Source organism: Kogia breviceps, chromosome 9, assembly GCF_026419965.1.
Source record: "Kogia breviceps isolate mKogBre1 chromosome 9, mKogBre1 haplotype 1, whole genome shotgun sequence".
Taxonomy (NCBI): Eukaryota; Metazoa; Chordata; class Mammalia; order Artiodactyla; family Physeteridae; genus Kogia; species Kogia breviceps.
In genome coordinates, this window is record NC_081318.1 from 64,528,044 (window position 1) to 64,547,193 (window position 19,150).

The 19,150-nt window shown below is 33.8% G+C and overlaps 1 protein-coding gene across 8 annotated transcripts in view; it reads left to right on the forward strand.

Moving 5' to 3' along the window:
• Positions 1 to 19,150, forward strand: part of PHF14 (PHD finger protein 14) — a 232,917-nt gene that overhangs the window by 134,911 nt on the left and 78,856 nt on the right. The window contains exon 17 of one of the 8 annotated variants that reach the window (XM_059073871.2): positions 16,217 to 17,572. The exons of the other annotated variants lie outside the window; for them this stretch is intronic. Within the exon in view, the coding sequence (XP_058929854.1) occupies positions 16,217 to 16,229 (13 nt within the window). The 3' untranslated portion in view covers positions 16,230 to 17,572. Of the gene's footprint in view, positions 1 to 16,216; positions 17,573 to 19,150 lie in introns of those variants that run through there. 8 annotated transcript variants of the gene reach the window in all.

Consider the following 19,150-nt stretch of genomic DNA (forward strand, 5'->3'; position numbering starts at 1 on the left):
CTAAAATCACTGCACTGTGGTTTCCTGAAAATGCCATAATCCTTCAAATGCCACATTAAACTGAGAGAAAAAACCATCAGTAGTGCCTGCACGGTTATGTAGAAGGATGAGCTATGAACCAAGTGAAAAGATGTTCTGGCAGAACAGTAACCTTTCCCTGATGTGTGCATTTCCCATTACTTTTTTGACACAAAATGTTGCAGAATGATTTAATGGGGGCATTTTGTTTTGCTGACTCCTTTTTTTCATTGAAAAGAAACCAAAGTTTAGGATAGGAACGTAGGGGAAGAGTGACCAAGCACTGAACTGTATTACAGGAATCTGTTTTCAAAATAAATAAGGTAAATGTGTTTTAGGAACGTGGCTTTTACCCCTTAACATTTTATGTTAACTGTGATAGACAAATCATTTAGTTTTATTATATCTTTAAAACAGTGTTGTTTGTTTTTTAAAGTTAATTTTTTCCTCCATTGTTCTCCCCTCTTCTTTTTTCTTCCTAGTAACTCTTGATCAGAAGTGACATGTCAATAAATAGGAAAGCTTTGTTCAGTAATTACATAGAGTGCATGTATTACATGTAACCCAGAAAGTGACCTACTTTTTATTGTTGCTTTGGATATATATTACTAGAGCTGACTTTACAGAGAAACAAAGTATGAATATCACTGGTCTAAAAGATCAATGCCTGTTAACTTTGAGAGGACACATTTCTATTGGGAATGAAGTCATAAAGTTGTCCCACGTAAAAGTAGTACAAAGCTTTTTTGCACCTATGGATACATGGTATGGATATATGGTGTGGATATATGTTTTCAACTAAAAGTGACTTAGGGGCTTGTTAGTGATATAATTAAAGTATACCTTACTGAACAAATACCTTTATTTTTCTTTCCTTTTTCTCTTTCTTCCTTTTTTTTTCCTTTCTTCCCCTCCCTCTCACCCTCCTTCCCTCTTCCTTCTTCCTTTCTCCTCCTTCCCTTCCTCCTCCTTCCCTTCCTCCCCCCGTCCCACCACCCACCCATTCTCTCCATCATCAGGACCAGAAAGCCACAGAAATTTGTTACATAGAAATAATGTGTTTTATGAAAATTCTCACATAATGGGAACTCAGTATAGGATTACCCGGAAAGATAATTGGGGAAAAACAAAACAAAACAGTGGTAAGCAATAAAACCAATGAAGTTGTAAAATAATAGGTAGGTTTAATTTAAGCAAGTAGGGAAGAATGGAGCAAGACATTCCAGAAGAGAAAAGAGACTTTGTAAGCATACTCAGGAAGATGGGAAGTCCTTTTATGGCAGTAGGTAGATTCAAGCAGAGATCTGTGCAGAATTATTTGACCTAAAATAGCACAATTTATGGTTGTTTTTGGGGATTGTAACATTACGTAAGTAAGATATAAAAAGATACTTTATAGGATGCTATTTCCATAGCTATTACTATTTGCTAAAACTGTAGTTAAAAATAATTACAGGGCTTCCCTGGTGGTGCAGTGGTTGAGAATCCGCCTGCCGATGCAGGAGACACGGGTTCGTGCCCTGGTCCGGGAAGATCCCACATGCCGCGGAGCAACTAAGCCCGTGAGCCATGGCCGCAGAGCCTGTGCGTCCGGAGCCTGTGCTCCGCAACGGGAGAGGCCACAGCAGTGAGAGGCCCGCATACCGCAAAAAAAAAAAAAAAAAAAAAAAAAAATTACAAAAGTTAAACATGTTCAGGAAGAAAATATATACACACATACAATACACATATATACTGGAAAAAATAAAAACCATTAGTAAAACAAATGTTTTGCATATACAGATAGCCTTTTATTTTGGAGATACTGTCATACTGGATTTAGAATGCATTTATTAGTTTATCAGATTGTTTTTTAAGTACCAAAGCAATATATGTTGTTTGTAGTCACTTAAATAAGTATATAGAGGAATGTTATTTTCACCCTACTTATTCAAAACCCTATCCATTTGGGGTAACAGACATAGTTTAATGTATAATCATCCATACTTCTTTCTTCTATGTGCAAACAAAAAGTTCAGGGCCCCATTGGCTGGCCTCCTCCCTCTCTCTCTTTTATAGCTTTTGTAGGCTTTACTCTGAAATTTGTTTTGTTTTTTTTTGTAAACTTGAGAACACATAATGGACTTTTTCAGTAAATGTAGAACTAAGCCAGTCTTTAAGTAGCTACAAAATAATGTGAATGTACCGTAATTAATTGTAGTATTTCCCTATAAGTGGAAATTCATGGGTTTTTTTCTGTTTGATTTCTATCCCAAACTGAGTTTGCTAGACCAAAGTATATGCATATTTTACATTTTAATGGATACTGTTATTTCATTTCCCAATAGACATTATTGTGTGAAGATGTTATTGCATACGTTTTTGACAGTCTGGTGGGTAGAAATTGACATTTTGATTTTATTTTGTGACTGCCTGTGAGGTTGAGTGTTTATTCATATATTGATTAGCCACCTGGATTTTCTCATCCATGTGTTATCTTTCCAAATCCTGTGCCTCTTTATTTATTGAGATGTTTTCTCTTTTTTAAAAATGAGTTTATCACATATCTTTGTATAAGTTGCAGATCTTTTCTTTCAGGTATTTTGTGTGTGTGTTTGTATGTGTACTTTGCTTGCTAATGGTACTTTTTGCAAAATTGAAATTTTAATTTTTATATGTTGTGATTTTTATGTCTAAAAAACTAATATGATATGTTATTATGACATAACCAACTAATATCTCATACATTATTTAGGCAGGCAGTGCATATTATTTGTCTTTGCCCTTTAGATGATCTTTGTGCAGTTTTGCTTGAAATATTTTTAAAGATCTGAGTTACTATGTCATTTAAAAATAATTTTTATTTTACATTTTTGCATTAGCATAATATAAAAATGTTATTTTGCTTTATTAGTATATGTCAAATTCTTCTGTTGATTTAAAAACATAATTTGTTTTACAGAGACTGTATTTTGTTAATTTTTAAGTATTGAGAATGCAAATTTTCAAGCATGTTGAAGCTGCTTGTCGATGTTGTAACCTTTTATATGGTGTTTCAGACCTTGAGGAAGTTGGATACATGTTTGGTGATTGAACCTTGATATATGTTTGGTGGTTGATTACAGAGGCAAAAATTATTGTTTTCATTGAAGAAGTCACTGGCAAACTCTGAATTGCTAAATTCAATGGCCTTTTAATTTTCTATGTACTCTTCGTATTTGGTCTCATTTCAGCATTTACCATTGGTGACCAACGTTCTTTCTTAAAACTTTTGGTTTTCATAGTTTCAGTGTTTTACTCTAGTTCTTATCAGTGGCAAAACTGTGGTTCAACTAGTTGTATTTGGGAACCAAATTATTTGGGTTCAAATCCTCAGCCAGTAGTTATTAGTTTTGACTTTGAGTTAGTTATATACTCTCTGTGCCTTAGTTTCCTCATTTATAAACTGGGAATAGTAATTGCTCCTATCTCATAGAATTGCTGTGACGATTAAATGAATAGAAATAGAAGTTATATGCCTTCATTAGCTCCCTCTTCGTCTGTTAGAGTAACCAGCACCTTTACCAGTTTGAATGTCACCAGTCTCCATCTAGTTGTATAAAGAATTTGTTCATGTTGTACTTAAATTTGTCCAGAAGCTTCTCATTTCTTACAAGGTAAATCCAGAGTTTAAAACATGGCTTCTAAGGCCCTCCAAACCTGACCTCAGTCTTTTTATCTTCATTTCAGTTATTCACAGCTCCAGATAACCTAGTTTTCCTTCCTAAAACATTCCTGTTAGTTTCGTGCCATCTTCCTTTAACTTTAACTTGCTCTTATCTAAAATGATCGCCTGTTTTTCTCTGGAATGAGGGCTTCTCAGTCATTTATATTTACTCTGTATTTCTTGTTCCACCCATGATTCTTAGTGTATAAGTACCGTATCTTAATAATTAAGTTAATTTTAATATTCCCAGTCCCAGGCTCCATGCTTATGACATAGTATGCCCTTTACATAAGTGTAGAGAATAGAGAATCTACAGATTTTAATTAAAATCATTCATATTTAATATTTTAGAGTAACAGTCATCAGATATTAGTGGTAACTTGGCTTAGTTACATTATTTTTATGTACAAAATGTCAAAGCCTTATTTATTGGGTTGGCCAAAAAGTGCCTTCGGTTTTTTAAGTAAAAATAAAAGACACATTTTTCATTTTCACCAGGAACTTTATTGACCAGCGTATTCACCCTTTTGTTCCACTACCTTCTGCCATTTTTCAGGCAACTTCATAATTCCATCTTCCCAAAACTTATTATCTTTTTGAGCAAAGAACTGTTCCAGGTGCCTTTTACAGTCTTCCAGAGAATCAAAATTTTTTCCATTAAGAGAATTTTGTACAGACCTAAATAAATGGAAATCTGAAGATGCAATGTCTGGTGAATACGGCAGATGAATCAGAACTTCCCAGCCAAGCTGTAACAGTTTTTGCCTGGTCATCAAAGAAGCATGTGGTCTTGCTTTATCCTGCTGGAAGATTATGTGTTTTCTGTTGACTAATTCTGCACGCTTTTCGTCAAGTGCTGCTCTCAGTTGGTCTAATTGGGAGCGGTACTTGTTGGAATTAATCCTTTGGTTTTCCAGAAGGAGCTCATAATAGAGGACTCCCTTCCATTCCCAGCATATATACACATCTTTTTCTTTAGATGAAGACCGGCCTTCGGTGTGGTTGGTGGTGGTTCATTTCGCTTGCTCCACGATCTTTTCCATTCCACATTATCGTACAGTATCCACTTTTCATCGCGCATCACAATTTATTTTAAAAACGGAACGTTTTCATTACGTTTAAGTAGAGAATCGCATGTGGAAATATGGTCAAGAAGGTTTTTTTCGCTTGACTTATGTGCAGCCCAAACATCAAAGTGATGAACATAAGCAAGCTGGGACAAATGATTTTCAATGCTTGACATATTTTGAGTATGTTGCCTATCTCCTGCATGGTATAACGGTCTCAGTTAATATCTCAATTTGATCGCTGTCAACTTCAACTGATCTACCAGACCATGGAGCATCGTCCAGCAAGAAATCTCCAGCATGAAACTTCGCAAACTACTTTTGACACATTGAATCAGTCATAGCACCTTCTCCCTACAATGCACAAATCTTGTTTTGTGTTTCAGTTGCATTTTTACCTTTCTTGAAATAATAAAGCATAATATGCTGAAAATGTTGGTTTTTTTCTTCCACCTTCAGTGTCAAAATGGCTACACAAAAATTCACCACTTTAGGGGCTTCCCTGGTGGCGCAGTGGTTGAGAGTCCGCCTGCCGATGCAGGGGACATGGGTTCGTGCCCTGGTCCGGGAACATCCCACATGCCGCGGAGCGGCTGGGCCCGTGAGCCATGGCCGCTGAGCCTGCGCGTCCGGAGCCTGTGCTCCACAACGGGAGAGGCCACAACGGTGAGAGGCTGCGTACAGCAAAAAAAAAAAAAAAAAATTCACCAATTTTGATGTCTTTTTTTTTTAAATGCACACTGATATGACAGTGGTCACATACACTCTAACAAAATTGTTTTGAATAAAGTTAAAAACAACTAAGTGCTACTAGAGCCATCTTATGGAAAAAAACAAATGAAACTTTTGGCTCACCCAATAGATTGGGATGGTAGTTTTTGTCATACTTTGTTTTATTATAATTTTTGTAGTAATTCAGTTCATTTTTTTCTTCATGGCTGTATTGTTCTATGAGTTAAGATATATTTAAACTCTTAAATGAGTTTTATTACCCTTAACATTCCTCTTGTGTTTCTAAGGCTAGTACCTACTTCATTGAAATCTGAATTATCTTTAATCTGAAAATATGTATGTTAACCATTAGTTTTTGCTAATTTTAACTGCTTGGGCAATGCAGAGTCAGTTAAGTTAGATCTTACTAGGTCATAATCTAATTTTAGTGAGAGTAGAGGAAATAAGGCTGTACTTTGTTTTATAATTTTAACGGTCTGGGTCTCCTTTCCATTTTAATCTGAAAGAAAATTATTAACGTTGAAAATTTCAAATTTGGCTTCTGGGGTAATTCCACAGCAATAAAAGACACTGTGGTTCTTTCTTTACCTTTTTATTTTTTGATTTATTTGTTTGCTTTTTAAAAAAAATTTAATTAATTTATTTATTTGGCTGTGTTGGGTCTTCGTTTCTATGCGAGGGCTTTCTCTAGTTGCAGCGAGTGGTGGGGGCCACTCTTCATCGCGGTGCACGGGCCTCTCACTGTCACGGCCTCTCTTGTTGCGGAACACAGGCTCCAGATGCACAGGCTCAGTAGTTGTGGCTCACGGGCCCAGTTGCTCCGTGGCATGTGGAATCTTCCCAGACTAGGGCTCAAACCCGTGTCCCCTGCATTGGCAGGCAGACTCTCAACCACTGCGCCACCAGGGAAACCCCTTGCTGTGTTTTTTGATGTGAAACTTGAACTTCATTCCTGACAGCACCTGTTTCCATTCTTCTCATGTTCCTTGTTTCATCACCTTTTCTCTTCCTTCTTCATATTTAACAAATGACCTCGTCTCCTGCTTCACATAGAAAACAGAAGCCATCAGACAGAAATGCCTAAACTTTCTGACATGGAACCTGTAACTTACATATAACCTTATTGATATCCATAGGCGTCTCTCTTCCACCACCCTTCCCTTCTCTTTTCATAACAGTACAGTAGAAGAGGTGTTCCCTGTCACTTTTATCCAACAAGTACTCTTTACTCCAACCTACCAAACTATTTGGATTTTCTGACATACTCTTTTTAAAAATTCCTCTGTACTTTCTGCAGCAAATTTTACCCCACATATTCTCTCCCTGATAAATTCCTACTTACCTTTTAACACTTGCTTTAATCCTCCGTTGATCTTTTTTGTTTTGTTTTGTTAATCCTTTCATTAACCTGCTCTCTCCTACTCATCAAGCAAGATAGTCTGTCTACCTGATATGCTTCATTGGCAGTTTATATAGGCCTCTGTGCTAATAATACTTACCACTCTGTATTGAATCTCTCCTCTTTAGAGTCTTACACTTTTGTTCACTTGACCCCTCCATCAGACTGTGAATTTAATGAAGAGTTATACTTTATATCTCACGTGCTGGGATAAAATTTGGCATACTATAATCTTTCTGTAATTCTTTGGATGGATAGTTTGTAAAAGATCACTTGGTTAGTGTGAATTAGGTTTAGAACCCAGACCTCTTGACTTCAGCATTCATTATCATACTGTTTTTACAGGTTCTGTGTTATTAAGTCCTTACAATAATCCTCTTTTTAAAGAGACTATTATAGTGCACAGTTGTGTCCTTACATGCCCTATTAACAGTATTATTAATTTTAATGAAATATTTATACTTTTTAACACTTTTAGTCTAGTATCTGGACTGTTCATCATTTTAGTTGTCATTTTAGTTTTAGAGACTATAGCTCCTTCTGTATTAACTGCACAAGGCTTTTCATTGTTTAAATACTGGAAATAACTAAACCTTTTGCATTGTCATGTGACTGTATGTCATTGGGTTTCCATATTTCTCTTTTGTGACAGTAGCTATTTTTATTCTGTGACATTTTATTCATTTAGTCTGGTCACTTGAGTGGAAATGGTACAAAAAACTTAATTCTTCATACATTTCTTGACCTTTAATCTTCACAGTCACATCTTTTTAAGTTCTGCACACATTATAGTAGTAGTAGTATATCCCATATATAAAATTGCTCACTTTATACATTTCCTACTTCTTCTTGTTCTGATGTTGTTTGACTGTCTTAAATCCCTGAAAATAATTTTTGGTAACCATGTGTGGTTTATTGATGTCAGACAGACATGTTATCTGTGGGAAAACTTTTCAGTCTCATTAAGTCTCTTTTTATACTGGTAAATAAGAATAACTCTTCTTTTATATATAAACACATATATATATACATAAAATGTACATAACATTGCTCCCTTTATACTTCACTTCTTAACGTGTAGTACTCAAAGATACGAATTAGATTTGGGGGAATATCCTGGCAGTCCAGTGGTTAGGACTTGGTGCTTTTCACTGCCGTGGCCAGAGTTCAATCCATGGTTGGGGAACTAAGATCCTGCACGCTGTGCAGTGCGGCCAAAAAAAAAAAAAAAGGGAATTAGATTGTTTTCATCTTGTTTTTTTATCTTTATCAACTACAATTTTGATTTACACTAGCTTTATTTAATAGAACTAGAGTTAGAAACTACAACACAGTAAGTGAAATAATTACCAGAATCTTCTGAAAATTGCCAGAATCTTCAAAAGATTCATTTACTGTTAAATAGGATTTTTTTTTTCATTTTAAAACCCTGCATATTTAAAAGAAAGAGAAAAGATTTTTGTGATCTTTGTTTCCTTGCCAAAACAGTACCTTTTCTCATTTACCCAAATTGGTTATTATGATATTGAATTCTATGCTAGACAAGGGTATGTTGTCATTTAACCAAAGTTTGTTTTATTACACCCTTACTTTAATTATTTGGTAAATGAAAGTAAAGAAAGAAATTTAGAAAAAAATTAAGAAGTGAATAACCCAGTTTCTACAGCCTTTCATTCATAGATCTATCAGTTACATAATTCTTTATAGTTTTCCTCTGAATCTTATCTGAATACTCCATAGTTTCTTTAAAAGTTGAAATTCAGAACTCTGGAAACATTTTTTATTGAGGTACTTAATGTATGTCTATATTCCAAAAATAGGCAAGTTTGAGAAAAATTACCTCATGACTATACTATTAAACAATTGTCTGATTTGACTTTAGTATAGTATTGTTCATGTATTCTGTGTGTGTGTGTGTGTGTGTGTGTGTGTGTGTGTGTATGTCATTTTTTGTTACAAAGATAATACATGAAGGGCCCTAAGTGTGATTTAGCCAGTTTTGATAGATTGAACTACATAAAAGTAACTCTTTAAGTATGTTCTCTCCAAATAATAGCAAGTGGAGGAGGACTTCCGTTTTGAGTGAAATTGTTAGGCACTCCCTGTAAGCGCTCAGTAAATCAGATGGACACAGACTGCTGCACAAGGAAGATAGGCCTAGGAAAGACTAAATAAGTGGGGTTCAGGCACATCCAAATGAAATTATATCAGTCAATGACTTTCTTTTTAAGTGACTGGAATCTTTGAGAACCATTTCTTTTGTCAGTTTACTCATTGGTGTCAATTATTAAAGAATTGAAAAATTGCCTGATTATATCAAGAACCTTGTTGTAACATGACCTGTAAATGTAGATCTTTTTAAAAGGAAAGTTGAGTCTCATGTAGTGAGAGCCTTGAGCACTCTGATCAAAAATTTATTTGACTGTGCTTTTGACGCTTTCATTTGTAAAGAAAGTATGGAATGTTTTCCCCCCTATTTTTTAAAAAATAAGATTCCTATGTTTATTCTCATCAAATTTATTTTCTAAACTTTAATATTTATTAAGAATATTAAAATGCATTTATTTATTCATCCATCAAACTGTTATGTGGAAGGTATATAAGAGACATAAGAATTTAGAGGATGGTGGGAGTATTCCTAAAAGGATGAGGGAGAAGTCTTATGTAAACCAAGGAGACATTTGAGTTGCATCTTGAAGTATATATGAGTAGGTTTCAGAAGATTGAGATGAGAGGTACCAAATCCTTCAAGAGAATGAATGAATATGAATAAAGAAATAGCCTGGGATCCTTGGAGTCATTTGTAATGTAGGTTAAAGGTAGATTGGGGCCTGGATTCAGGCTAAAGATTTTAAGAGTCCTAATGGGGATTCATTGAAGGTAAGAAATATTAGGGAGCATAGTCCTTTAGGAGATTGATATTGTGGTGGTCTGTGTGATGAATGAATGGGCAGCTGGAGATAGACCAGTTTGGGGGCCTAGAACTTAGACTGATGGAAAAATAAAAGGAAAGGATTCAATAGATTCAGGAGACGTAAGTTCACACTAGAAGTTACAGCAGATAATTAGCGAAAATGAGGAGGCAAGGAAGAAAGGGGAGTGTTAAACTAAACTATCTGACTTCAAGATAACTAATTTGAAAAAATGGTGATACCAATAACAGAAAGATGAGTGGCTATATTTATTTTTTGGAGAGAAATACAATAGGTGAATGACATCATAGGGGATTGTGAGGTTTCTTTTTAGGAGTTGTTGAATTAAAAATTTTCAGAATGCACTTACAGTTATGTGATTATAAATACAGAGAGGAATCCAAACCCTGGAAATAGATCTAGTAACTGTTACACATCTGTTCTGTACAACTCACGTATCCAATCCTAGTTTTCCTACCTTTACTTTAAGTAAATGACTGTGTCTCTCTGTCTCTGAAGGTCTGGTTAAGGAATCATGTTCCATAAGAACAGAGGAACTGAAAGAATTGGGGTAGATGTCCTTGGTTTAGTTGGACCACAGGCTGAGTCCAGAGAAATTGAATTATCTCTTAGGAGATCCTCCAGATGAGATTGTTTAATATTATGTGGGGTTTTTTTAAAGCTTTGTTTTGGTGACCAAAGTATCTATGTGTATAAATAATACTTGTCTCTGCTTAGTTGAATGTCAACTGGTCCACCTTAAGTAAAGTTGTGGACTGTTTGTAATTTGTCTCCTATCTCCCTTTATTTTTTTAGCTCTTGTTTCTATGCCTCTTTCTTTGTGATTTCTTCACACCAGCTGAATTTAGTCTACTTTAAGGCTCTTAATCTTTAGGGTACATTGAAATCACCTGAAAGGCTTATTCAACCACAGGATTTCTGCTTTGGATGCTCTGGGGTGGTGCCCAATAATTTATATTTGTAGTAAATTCTCAACTGTTGTTCATTCTGATGATTTGGGGACCGTACTCTGAGAACCACTGCTTTGTTCCACAAGCCCTTTAGCTGAAGCTTTAAGGTAGTGGTTCTCAGCTTGGCTAGAGATGCAAGTTACCCATAGGAAGAATTACAAACAACAACAATCATAAAACTATTCTTGGAGATTCTGAATCAGTAGGTTCTAAATCTGTGGAGTAGAGTGTGGCAGAGGCAGAGTTAAGGCTAGCTTAGTCCTCATCTGAAAGTCTCCCTTTCTTTCACATTCTCAAGTTCATTGTTTATCCCCATTGCATCTAACTCAGCAACTTGTTCAAAATCATCACTCTGAATAAGAATCAGTGAAATGTGAACATTCCCAGATCTTGGCATATTTGTCTCTTCCTCTATTTCTGTCTTTCTGGCATTCTTCGCCTTCATTTTTCTCTACCCCTGATCTATCAAAGGCACCATGATGTGAAAATGAAGACTTCAACATTTAAATTTAAATTTAAAGGGAGATGTGGGGTGGGGGGGGACGGGGTGGGGAGTGTATGTGAATCTTTGTATAGCTGCTCAATTTTTCTGTAAATCTAAAACTTCTAAAAAATAAAGTCTATTAATTAAAATTTAAAGGCAGGTAAGTGAAATTTTCATGTATATTAAAAACATTTTCATTATAAAAATATACTTACAAAAAAATAAAAAATGTAAAAAAAAAGTTTGAATTGCTATGATCTTATAGCATCTTAGTATATTTACTTTTATTCATATAATTTTAATAATTTTGTTCAAAAATTTAAAAAATATACCTGCTGTGCATTATTTGAAAACTAAAAATATCAGAGTAATTGGGGAACCATTTTCCATCATAACATTTCTTGATCTCCATTTTTTTTTTTCCCATTTTTTCGGCTTACTTAAGATCTTTCTCAGTGTCTACACTGTTCTCTACGATGTTATTCTGTACACCTTAGATGCTTCAGTGTTTCCTCTTGCCTTCTTTCTGTTTCTCACTTCTGATTAGGCCTCCTCGGATCCCACTCTGTTTGCCTTGGCTGTCCACATTTTTTATTGCTAGAGTATAACTGCTTTCTGTAGCTCTAATGTATCTTGATTCCTCCAACCTTCTGGGTTTTTCTCTTGCCTGATTAAATGGCCTAAACCCGAACTCCAGTCATTGAAGAAATTCTATCAGAATCCTACCTAACTTTCAGAGCAGGCCATGCATTCTCCTGCTTCTTCATTTTCTGTTGAGCCCAGCTGTTCTTTATTCTCCAAATACAATTATTCCAAGGCTGTCTTGAACATTTACTGAACCATTCAGGGTAAAAGAGTCTAAAATTTAAAATTAAATGCTTTATACCTCTGTTCTTAGGAGTTACTTGACCATCCCTAACACTAAGAGTCTTGCCTTTATGCCCTAGACCTGGCTTTATAAAAAGCAGTGATCAATGATTTTAGTTAATGTCTTTGAACTAAATTGATGCTGTATTGTACATCATGAAGAGATTAGATTCTAAAGAGGAAATTAGAAAATAAACTGGGTCTTGTGAAGGAAACAACTTAAAAGTTACATTTTAAGAATGCTTTTCTATTAGTAAAAATTGGAAAAGAGATGTTTAATATTCAAAATATTTATATTTGGATGATGAAAGTAGACAAGCTGCCACTGAATCTTTCTTATTAAGGTGGTATTCTGATAAAATTTGGATTGAAAAGAAAATGTTTATTCAGTATATTTTTTTCCTTTATAATTAAGTTGATTTGATGATTTGTTAGACATGTGGAATAGCTAACCTGCCTCACACATTTAATATTCAATGTATGACATTCTTTGATTTTCATATCTATATTACAACATTAAACCTTTAAGTAACTTAGTGTGATTTATATTTTTATGTTACATTATCAGTGTTTGAATTTTTTAATTTTCTTTTTCTTTTTAAAATAAATGCATTATAGACAAGTAAATTGTATTTAAAGAAAACAAAAGCCTGAACATGGTAACCATTAATTACATAGTGAAGTGTGGTATTTCTGGAGTATGCAGTTTTAGAGTAGTAAACATCATATAATTTCTAGCATATATAGCAATGAAATATTTCTCATTTCACTCATTTATTTTCCAGTAAAATTTATTTTTTGTAATTTCAAATTCATTTTCTATTGCAATGTGGTAATATTGTTAACTTGTTAATTTACACAAAAGGGATTATCTATTGTTAAGAAAGACTGGGACTCCACCCATAGTTCTCCTACTGGCTAGATGAATGACCTTGAATTAAGTTACCATTATAGTCATTTTCTCATCTATAAAATGAAGGCGTCAACCTCAAGTTTTTCCCCAGATTTTGTAACTTTTGTAACTCAAAGCAATTTCAAAACAAGTATTAATACTATACAGTTCTGAAAAGGATCTCACTATTCTTTGACACTTGAATCATCTGCTCAGTATCACTACTAAGCCACAGGGAAAAAGCTACTGCCAGGGATAGAAATGTATAAGTAACCCATTCCCTCTTGAGGCAGCTCTGACCACTGGCAATTTCTTTCTCCAAGTGAGCTAACATATCTCATTAATAATTCAATCCTTGGAATCATATAAAACAAGCATAATCCAGCTTCTAGTATTAGAAACCAACTATATTGATTTCTGGTTTTTCTTTCTTTTTTCTTTTTTTAGAAGCATCCTGTTTCATCTGTTCCTCCTATAACAAGGTTTTGATTTGTGTTGGTTTTTTATAGTTTCAGACATATAAAATAGACATATTAATGGAATTAGAATTTGTAGATAAGATTGGATATAAATTTTCGAGTTGATGGATTTTGATATCTAGGTAATAATGTATAAGAATCTCATATTTTTAACATTTTAATTGAACCCCATAGAAATGTTAAAAGTCTGTATGAACTGGAAATTAAGATAATGCTAGTGTTAGATGCTTACTATATCCCAGGCTCTATTCTCTGCTTTCTAAGTGTACTATCTCATTCAGTTTTTAACAACAGTCCTCTGAGGTATGGCCATCTCCATTTTGGAGATTAGGTAACTGAGATACAGAGGCACTAAGCATCATGAAATAGAAATTATTCCAATTATATATTGAAATTGTATTATATAAATTGTTATATATTAGAATACAGTTTTTCCCTTCCAGAAAATACTGCTAGTGTTTGATAAATTTACTGTTGTTCATATTAGTTGCTGAGATTTATAGAGTGCTTATTAAGGGCCAATGTGCTAATGTTTTCTATAGTTTATCTCATGTAATCCTCAAGGAAACTCCATTACACAGATGTTGATTTTATCCCTATCTTATGGGTGAGGAAATTGAGAAGTATTACTTGTTCAAGATCATACAACTAGGAAGTGGTAGAATTAGAGTTTTGAGTCTAGGCAGTCTTGACTGTGTTGCTAATGCTCTAATCATTAGGCATACTGCTCACCAAACTATGCTCCTTTAGCATATTTGACTTCATTGGGGCAAAAGTAGGTGCTTCTTCTTGGTAGGCATCCAACTATACAGGATAACAGACCACTGGTGCTTGCATCAGGGAAGCCCTTTGAAAATAGTTAATTCCCTTTTTTCTGCATTAATTTGTAAGTAAGCTTATTAGAAGCATATGGAATAAATACAAAGCCAAGACTTGAACTCTGATATAAAAGACCACGTAGTAGTCTTTTGTCCTAAGAAGGTAGCAGCCAAGACAAGTCATGTTGCTTACTCTGAATATTAAGTGAAATTTTAGGATGGAAGAATATTAGTTACAGCTTTTTAGTTTTTTTCAAAGTTAAATTTAGATTTAATTAGAATTTAAAGCATATTTCTGTGACATCTAATGTATCTATTGGATTGGCCAAAAAAGTTCATTCAGTTAGTGAATCGTTTGATAAAATTCTTGGTGAAAATGAAAAGTGTCTTTTATTTTTACTTAAAACTGGATGAATTTTTTGGCCAACCCAATATATATTTAAATTCCTATCAGTGTTAAATACAAATAAATCTTTGGGTTGTCTGCTACTCTCTATCGTTTGTGCATGTAATTAAAACTTAAATGTACTTCTGTGGTAAATGATGTGGTTGCTTCCTCTTTCATTTTGCTTTACCTAGTAGTGCTTAACCTGCAGGCAAAGCACTTCTCAGAATATCAGATTTAGAATGTGCTTAAATTTCATCATTTGGAGCCTGAAGCACTGAGAAAAGTTAGTACATGTGACTATTTAACAAGGGAATTCAGCTCTTCCTATCTATTTCCTTGTTACTCAACAAGGGAATTGTGTTCTTTCTGTTTACTTCTCATATGTTGATAAGTACATTTCTCTGAAAACTGTGTTTCACGTTATATTCTTTTTTTCTTGTACAATTTTATTTTTCCTTTCTTTGGAGGTTATTCAGTTTGGCATGGTAGCTCGTCGATGGCATAGTAGTGCTTTATTTATCTGTGATTGTGCCACTTTTCACTTTCTTTTTCTCAGTAGAACTTAGAAGCATTAAACACATCTCTCTAATACTTAAATATTGAAATGAACTTTTTCTATGATGTGTGACTAGTTGGTAATTTAACCTCATCTACACAGATGAAGGAAATGATAAAATTTTGTTTTCCACAATCAAAAAGAAAGTTACTTCTCATCACTAGGTATCTAAAATTTCTCCTCTGAAAATGCGTCGGTAGGGAAATAAGTACAAGAAACACTAAAGAAAGTTTTGAAAAATAAATGCAAGTGAATGACTTGAAAATTTGGCCAAAATTAGTGTTTCATAATCAGTGACCAGGTCTTTACAGTGAGGTGTATTCTCTGTCACTTTTTTTGCACAAATCTACTAAAATAGCTAGCTAGGGATATACTTTTCATGATTGTAACCAAACGCTTCCAATATAGTCTTTAAAAAAAGGAAGGCAGTATAGGCCCAGGGAATAAGAATCATCTGAACATTTCCTCCCTGAGACTGTGTACTTGAGTAGAACCTCTCCTGTAATGTACTGATTAGGTGTGCTTGTTTTCAGTATATTGCATGCTTTCTCAAGCATTGTTAAATTGCCATATTTGATGAAAAAATAGCAAACTGCTATTATTTAAAATATCTACTAATCAAATTACATGTTTGCTTATATAAATACAACCCCCTCATCATTTTTATATTTTCTTTTTTGTTTTAGTAAGATTGATTTATTGTGACAACTAAAAGTAATAATAATACAAGAGGCAACTCAGTGTTTCAAATGATAAAATAGTTCCATTTCAATTAGTAAGAACCTTTACAAGATCATGGCATTTAGGTTTAGGGCATCTATCTCTTTGGACCAGATCATATGTTATTTGATTCTACTATGGTATTGTTAGTGTGTTTCATAAGACATAGTGCAGAGCTGCTGTGATCTTTAAATGTTAATGTTCTTTTCTTATCACTTTACTGTGTAGATACCCTTCATGAGACCCAACTCTGCCACAGCTCATCCTCGGAGGCAATCCTGGAAACCTCTTTTATAAGTGTGATTTTAAAAATGTGGATAACACTCTCAATAGAGTATATAAAATAAAGGAGAACAGCTATCTTGTCTTTCCCATAAGCTTATCACTGCAAAAAGTTGCCTTTGCTTGTCAGGTTTGGATAGAATGTAATTGATTGGTTTGTTACTTGGACTGACAAGGCAGTTAATTTGCCTGTGTGGATTTTTTTCTCCTTTTTTTCTTCTTCAACTTTTTTTTTTTGCACTAATCAGAAACATTTGATATGTGCATTGTTGAAAAGTACTAGATAATGTCTTGTCAGAATTGTCCTAGTAAGTAATGTCTTCCCCTCTTGCTTCTTTGGCAAATGATATACAGTATTTGGACTTACTTAAGAGTTATGGAAGCCTGTGGGACTTAAATGCAATGTGCTACTCGCTGTTGAACAAATCTAGTAACAAACAAGAAAGACAATGCATTCCATTAGTCTGCTATTCTGTTTCATCCAACTTAATACATATATTCATATATGAAATGCTGCATTGGGAAACAACTGTAGACTATATTAAATGTTACTTCTATTTATAATATTCAGCAAAAGTGAAAGACTTGTGAGAGCGTATGCCATTCTAGTTTTGACTCATTAGTTCTAGTGTGAAAGCACTAATATTAGTAGCATGCAGTTTTTACAACTTCAGATTTTAAGCTTGTAAATAAGAATATATCTGTGTTGATCTCTAGATATATTTTAGTAATAACCAAATTTATTCACTCTTTATTGATTTAATATGAACTTTCTCTGTTCAGTATAATTTTATTTTTCTCAACCTTAAGTATGAGGTTACAAAATAGGAGAGAGATACAAAGCTTTTGACTATAAGGAGAGAGATACAAAGCTTTTGACTATACAACCTGCCAACTGAAAGATCTTCATCAACATTTGTATCTTTCCAAAGGTTTACAGAATTAAAATTTGGTCTTCAAGCTTTAATGAACCAGTTTTAAATCAACGACAGAAATATGTTGAATATTTCATCACTTCATCTTGAACTGACTTAGAAGAGACTCTTTGCTGAAATTGAAATACATATATACATGTAAATTGTCAACATGTCTCTTGGAATTTCCTGATTTATAAATGTGGTTTGGGACATCTTTTCAGTTATTCTGGCATTGAAAATAGTTTAAACATTAGGAATAGAGTAGGAAATGTTATAGATAATTAAATGCAAGTGTAAATATAAAGTTGCTGTATGCTAGTAATCTTTAGTTATACTAAGGAACCATATTATTGGATATTTAATAAAAGTATGTATATAAATTATGTATAAACTGAGATTATTATTGAAAGACCTTCTGACATTGGAGGAAAAATATTAATAACCTGTAGCAAAATCAGTAGGCTTTTTTTTTTTAGAAAAAGAACTCATTATTTATCACTGCATAAGCTTAAGAAAAAGTTGGTAGTTATTACTATTGCTGAACTCCAGCTGATTTTAAGAAAAATGTCAGATTGCCATTTCCTTAAAAAAGAATATGCTAGTGCATTTGGACCTGACTCTCCTTTGATATATGGTAAGATATTACTAGTGGTCATTTTATTTTAGATTTTTTTTGAAAAATCATTAAACCTTGTGGTTTTGGTGACACTATTAATCAAAGTCCTTTCCACCTGGTTCTATTTAGAACACCATATTATCATCATTCTCCATCTTACTCTTCAGTGGTGGATATATGGTTCCATATTTGGTGCTAGCCCTAAGAATCTTTGTCACACATCACGAATATAAACCACATAATATTCATAAGATCATTGGTCGTGCAAATGTGTATTTGGAGTAGAACTTTTGAAGAGAGTAGAATGAAACACTTTCTCCTAATAGTCTCCTAGACACTCTCATATTTCCATGGTACAGAATTAACCTTTTTCTGTAATTGGCCCAGTTGTTATTCAAAGGAGATATTAATGTGTATATCAAGAGAATATACACTAAATAGTTCATATTTTACATACATTCATAAGTGAAAACAGTCTGACAGGTAAATGATGGTTATTTGTCACATGATAGGGAAAGAAAAAAAAAACACTGAAATATCAAGAAGTAAAATAACTCTGAACTACAAGAAGAACGACATGGCAGTTTATAGCAGTGGTTCTCAAACTTTATAGTACATCAGAATCAAGGATTTGTTTAAAAGCAGATCGCTCACCTACTCCCCTCCTTATTTTCCTCCTCATTTTACTCCCTTACTTCTCCCTGCAGTTTCTGATTAAGTGGGTCTGGGATGAGGCCTGAAAATCTGCATTTCTATGAGTTACCAAGTGATGCTGAAGCTGGCCAGGGACATCCTTTGAGAACCATTTGTATATAATATTTTTAAAAGAATCATGGTGTTGTGGTTGACATTGATTGATTGAATGTGGCTTTAATCTTGTTAAAAGGGCCCTTAAATTTTCAAAAATACTTGTTTCTAGGTAAAAGAGATTATAGTAGTTTATAGCACATAGAGTATAACTTCTTTATTATATGTAAGTTTAGTTAAACAGGTGTTTAAACTACCTATTTTGGAGACAGCACTGTTTTAGGTACAGAAATTAATCAAGGAACATAGCCTTTGTCCATAATTCACTAATTCCTTTGTTAGGAAAAATTTGAAATTAGGATTATGTTTAACATGAAAACAAAAATTTAGCCTTAACCTTTACCCATTTTGTTTGTAAATGAAATTTATCATTTATATATCATTGTTATCCATGTGTTTCTTGAGTGTTTGTCTGATTTTACAATTATAATGTTAAAAATAGATCACTGACCAATAAAAATATTCACACTCATTATCCTATTTCCCTGTTTTTACATCCTATTACTTAATAGATCACTCTTTTTAAACACTTAATGATTT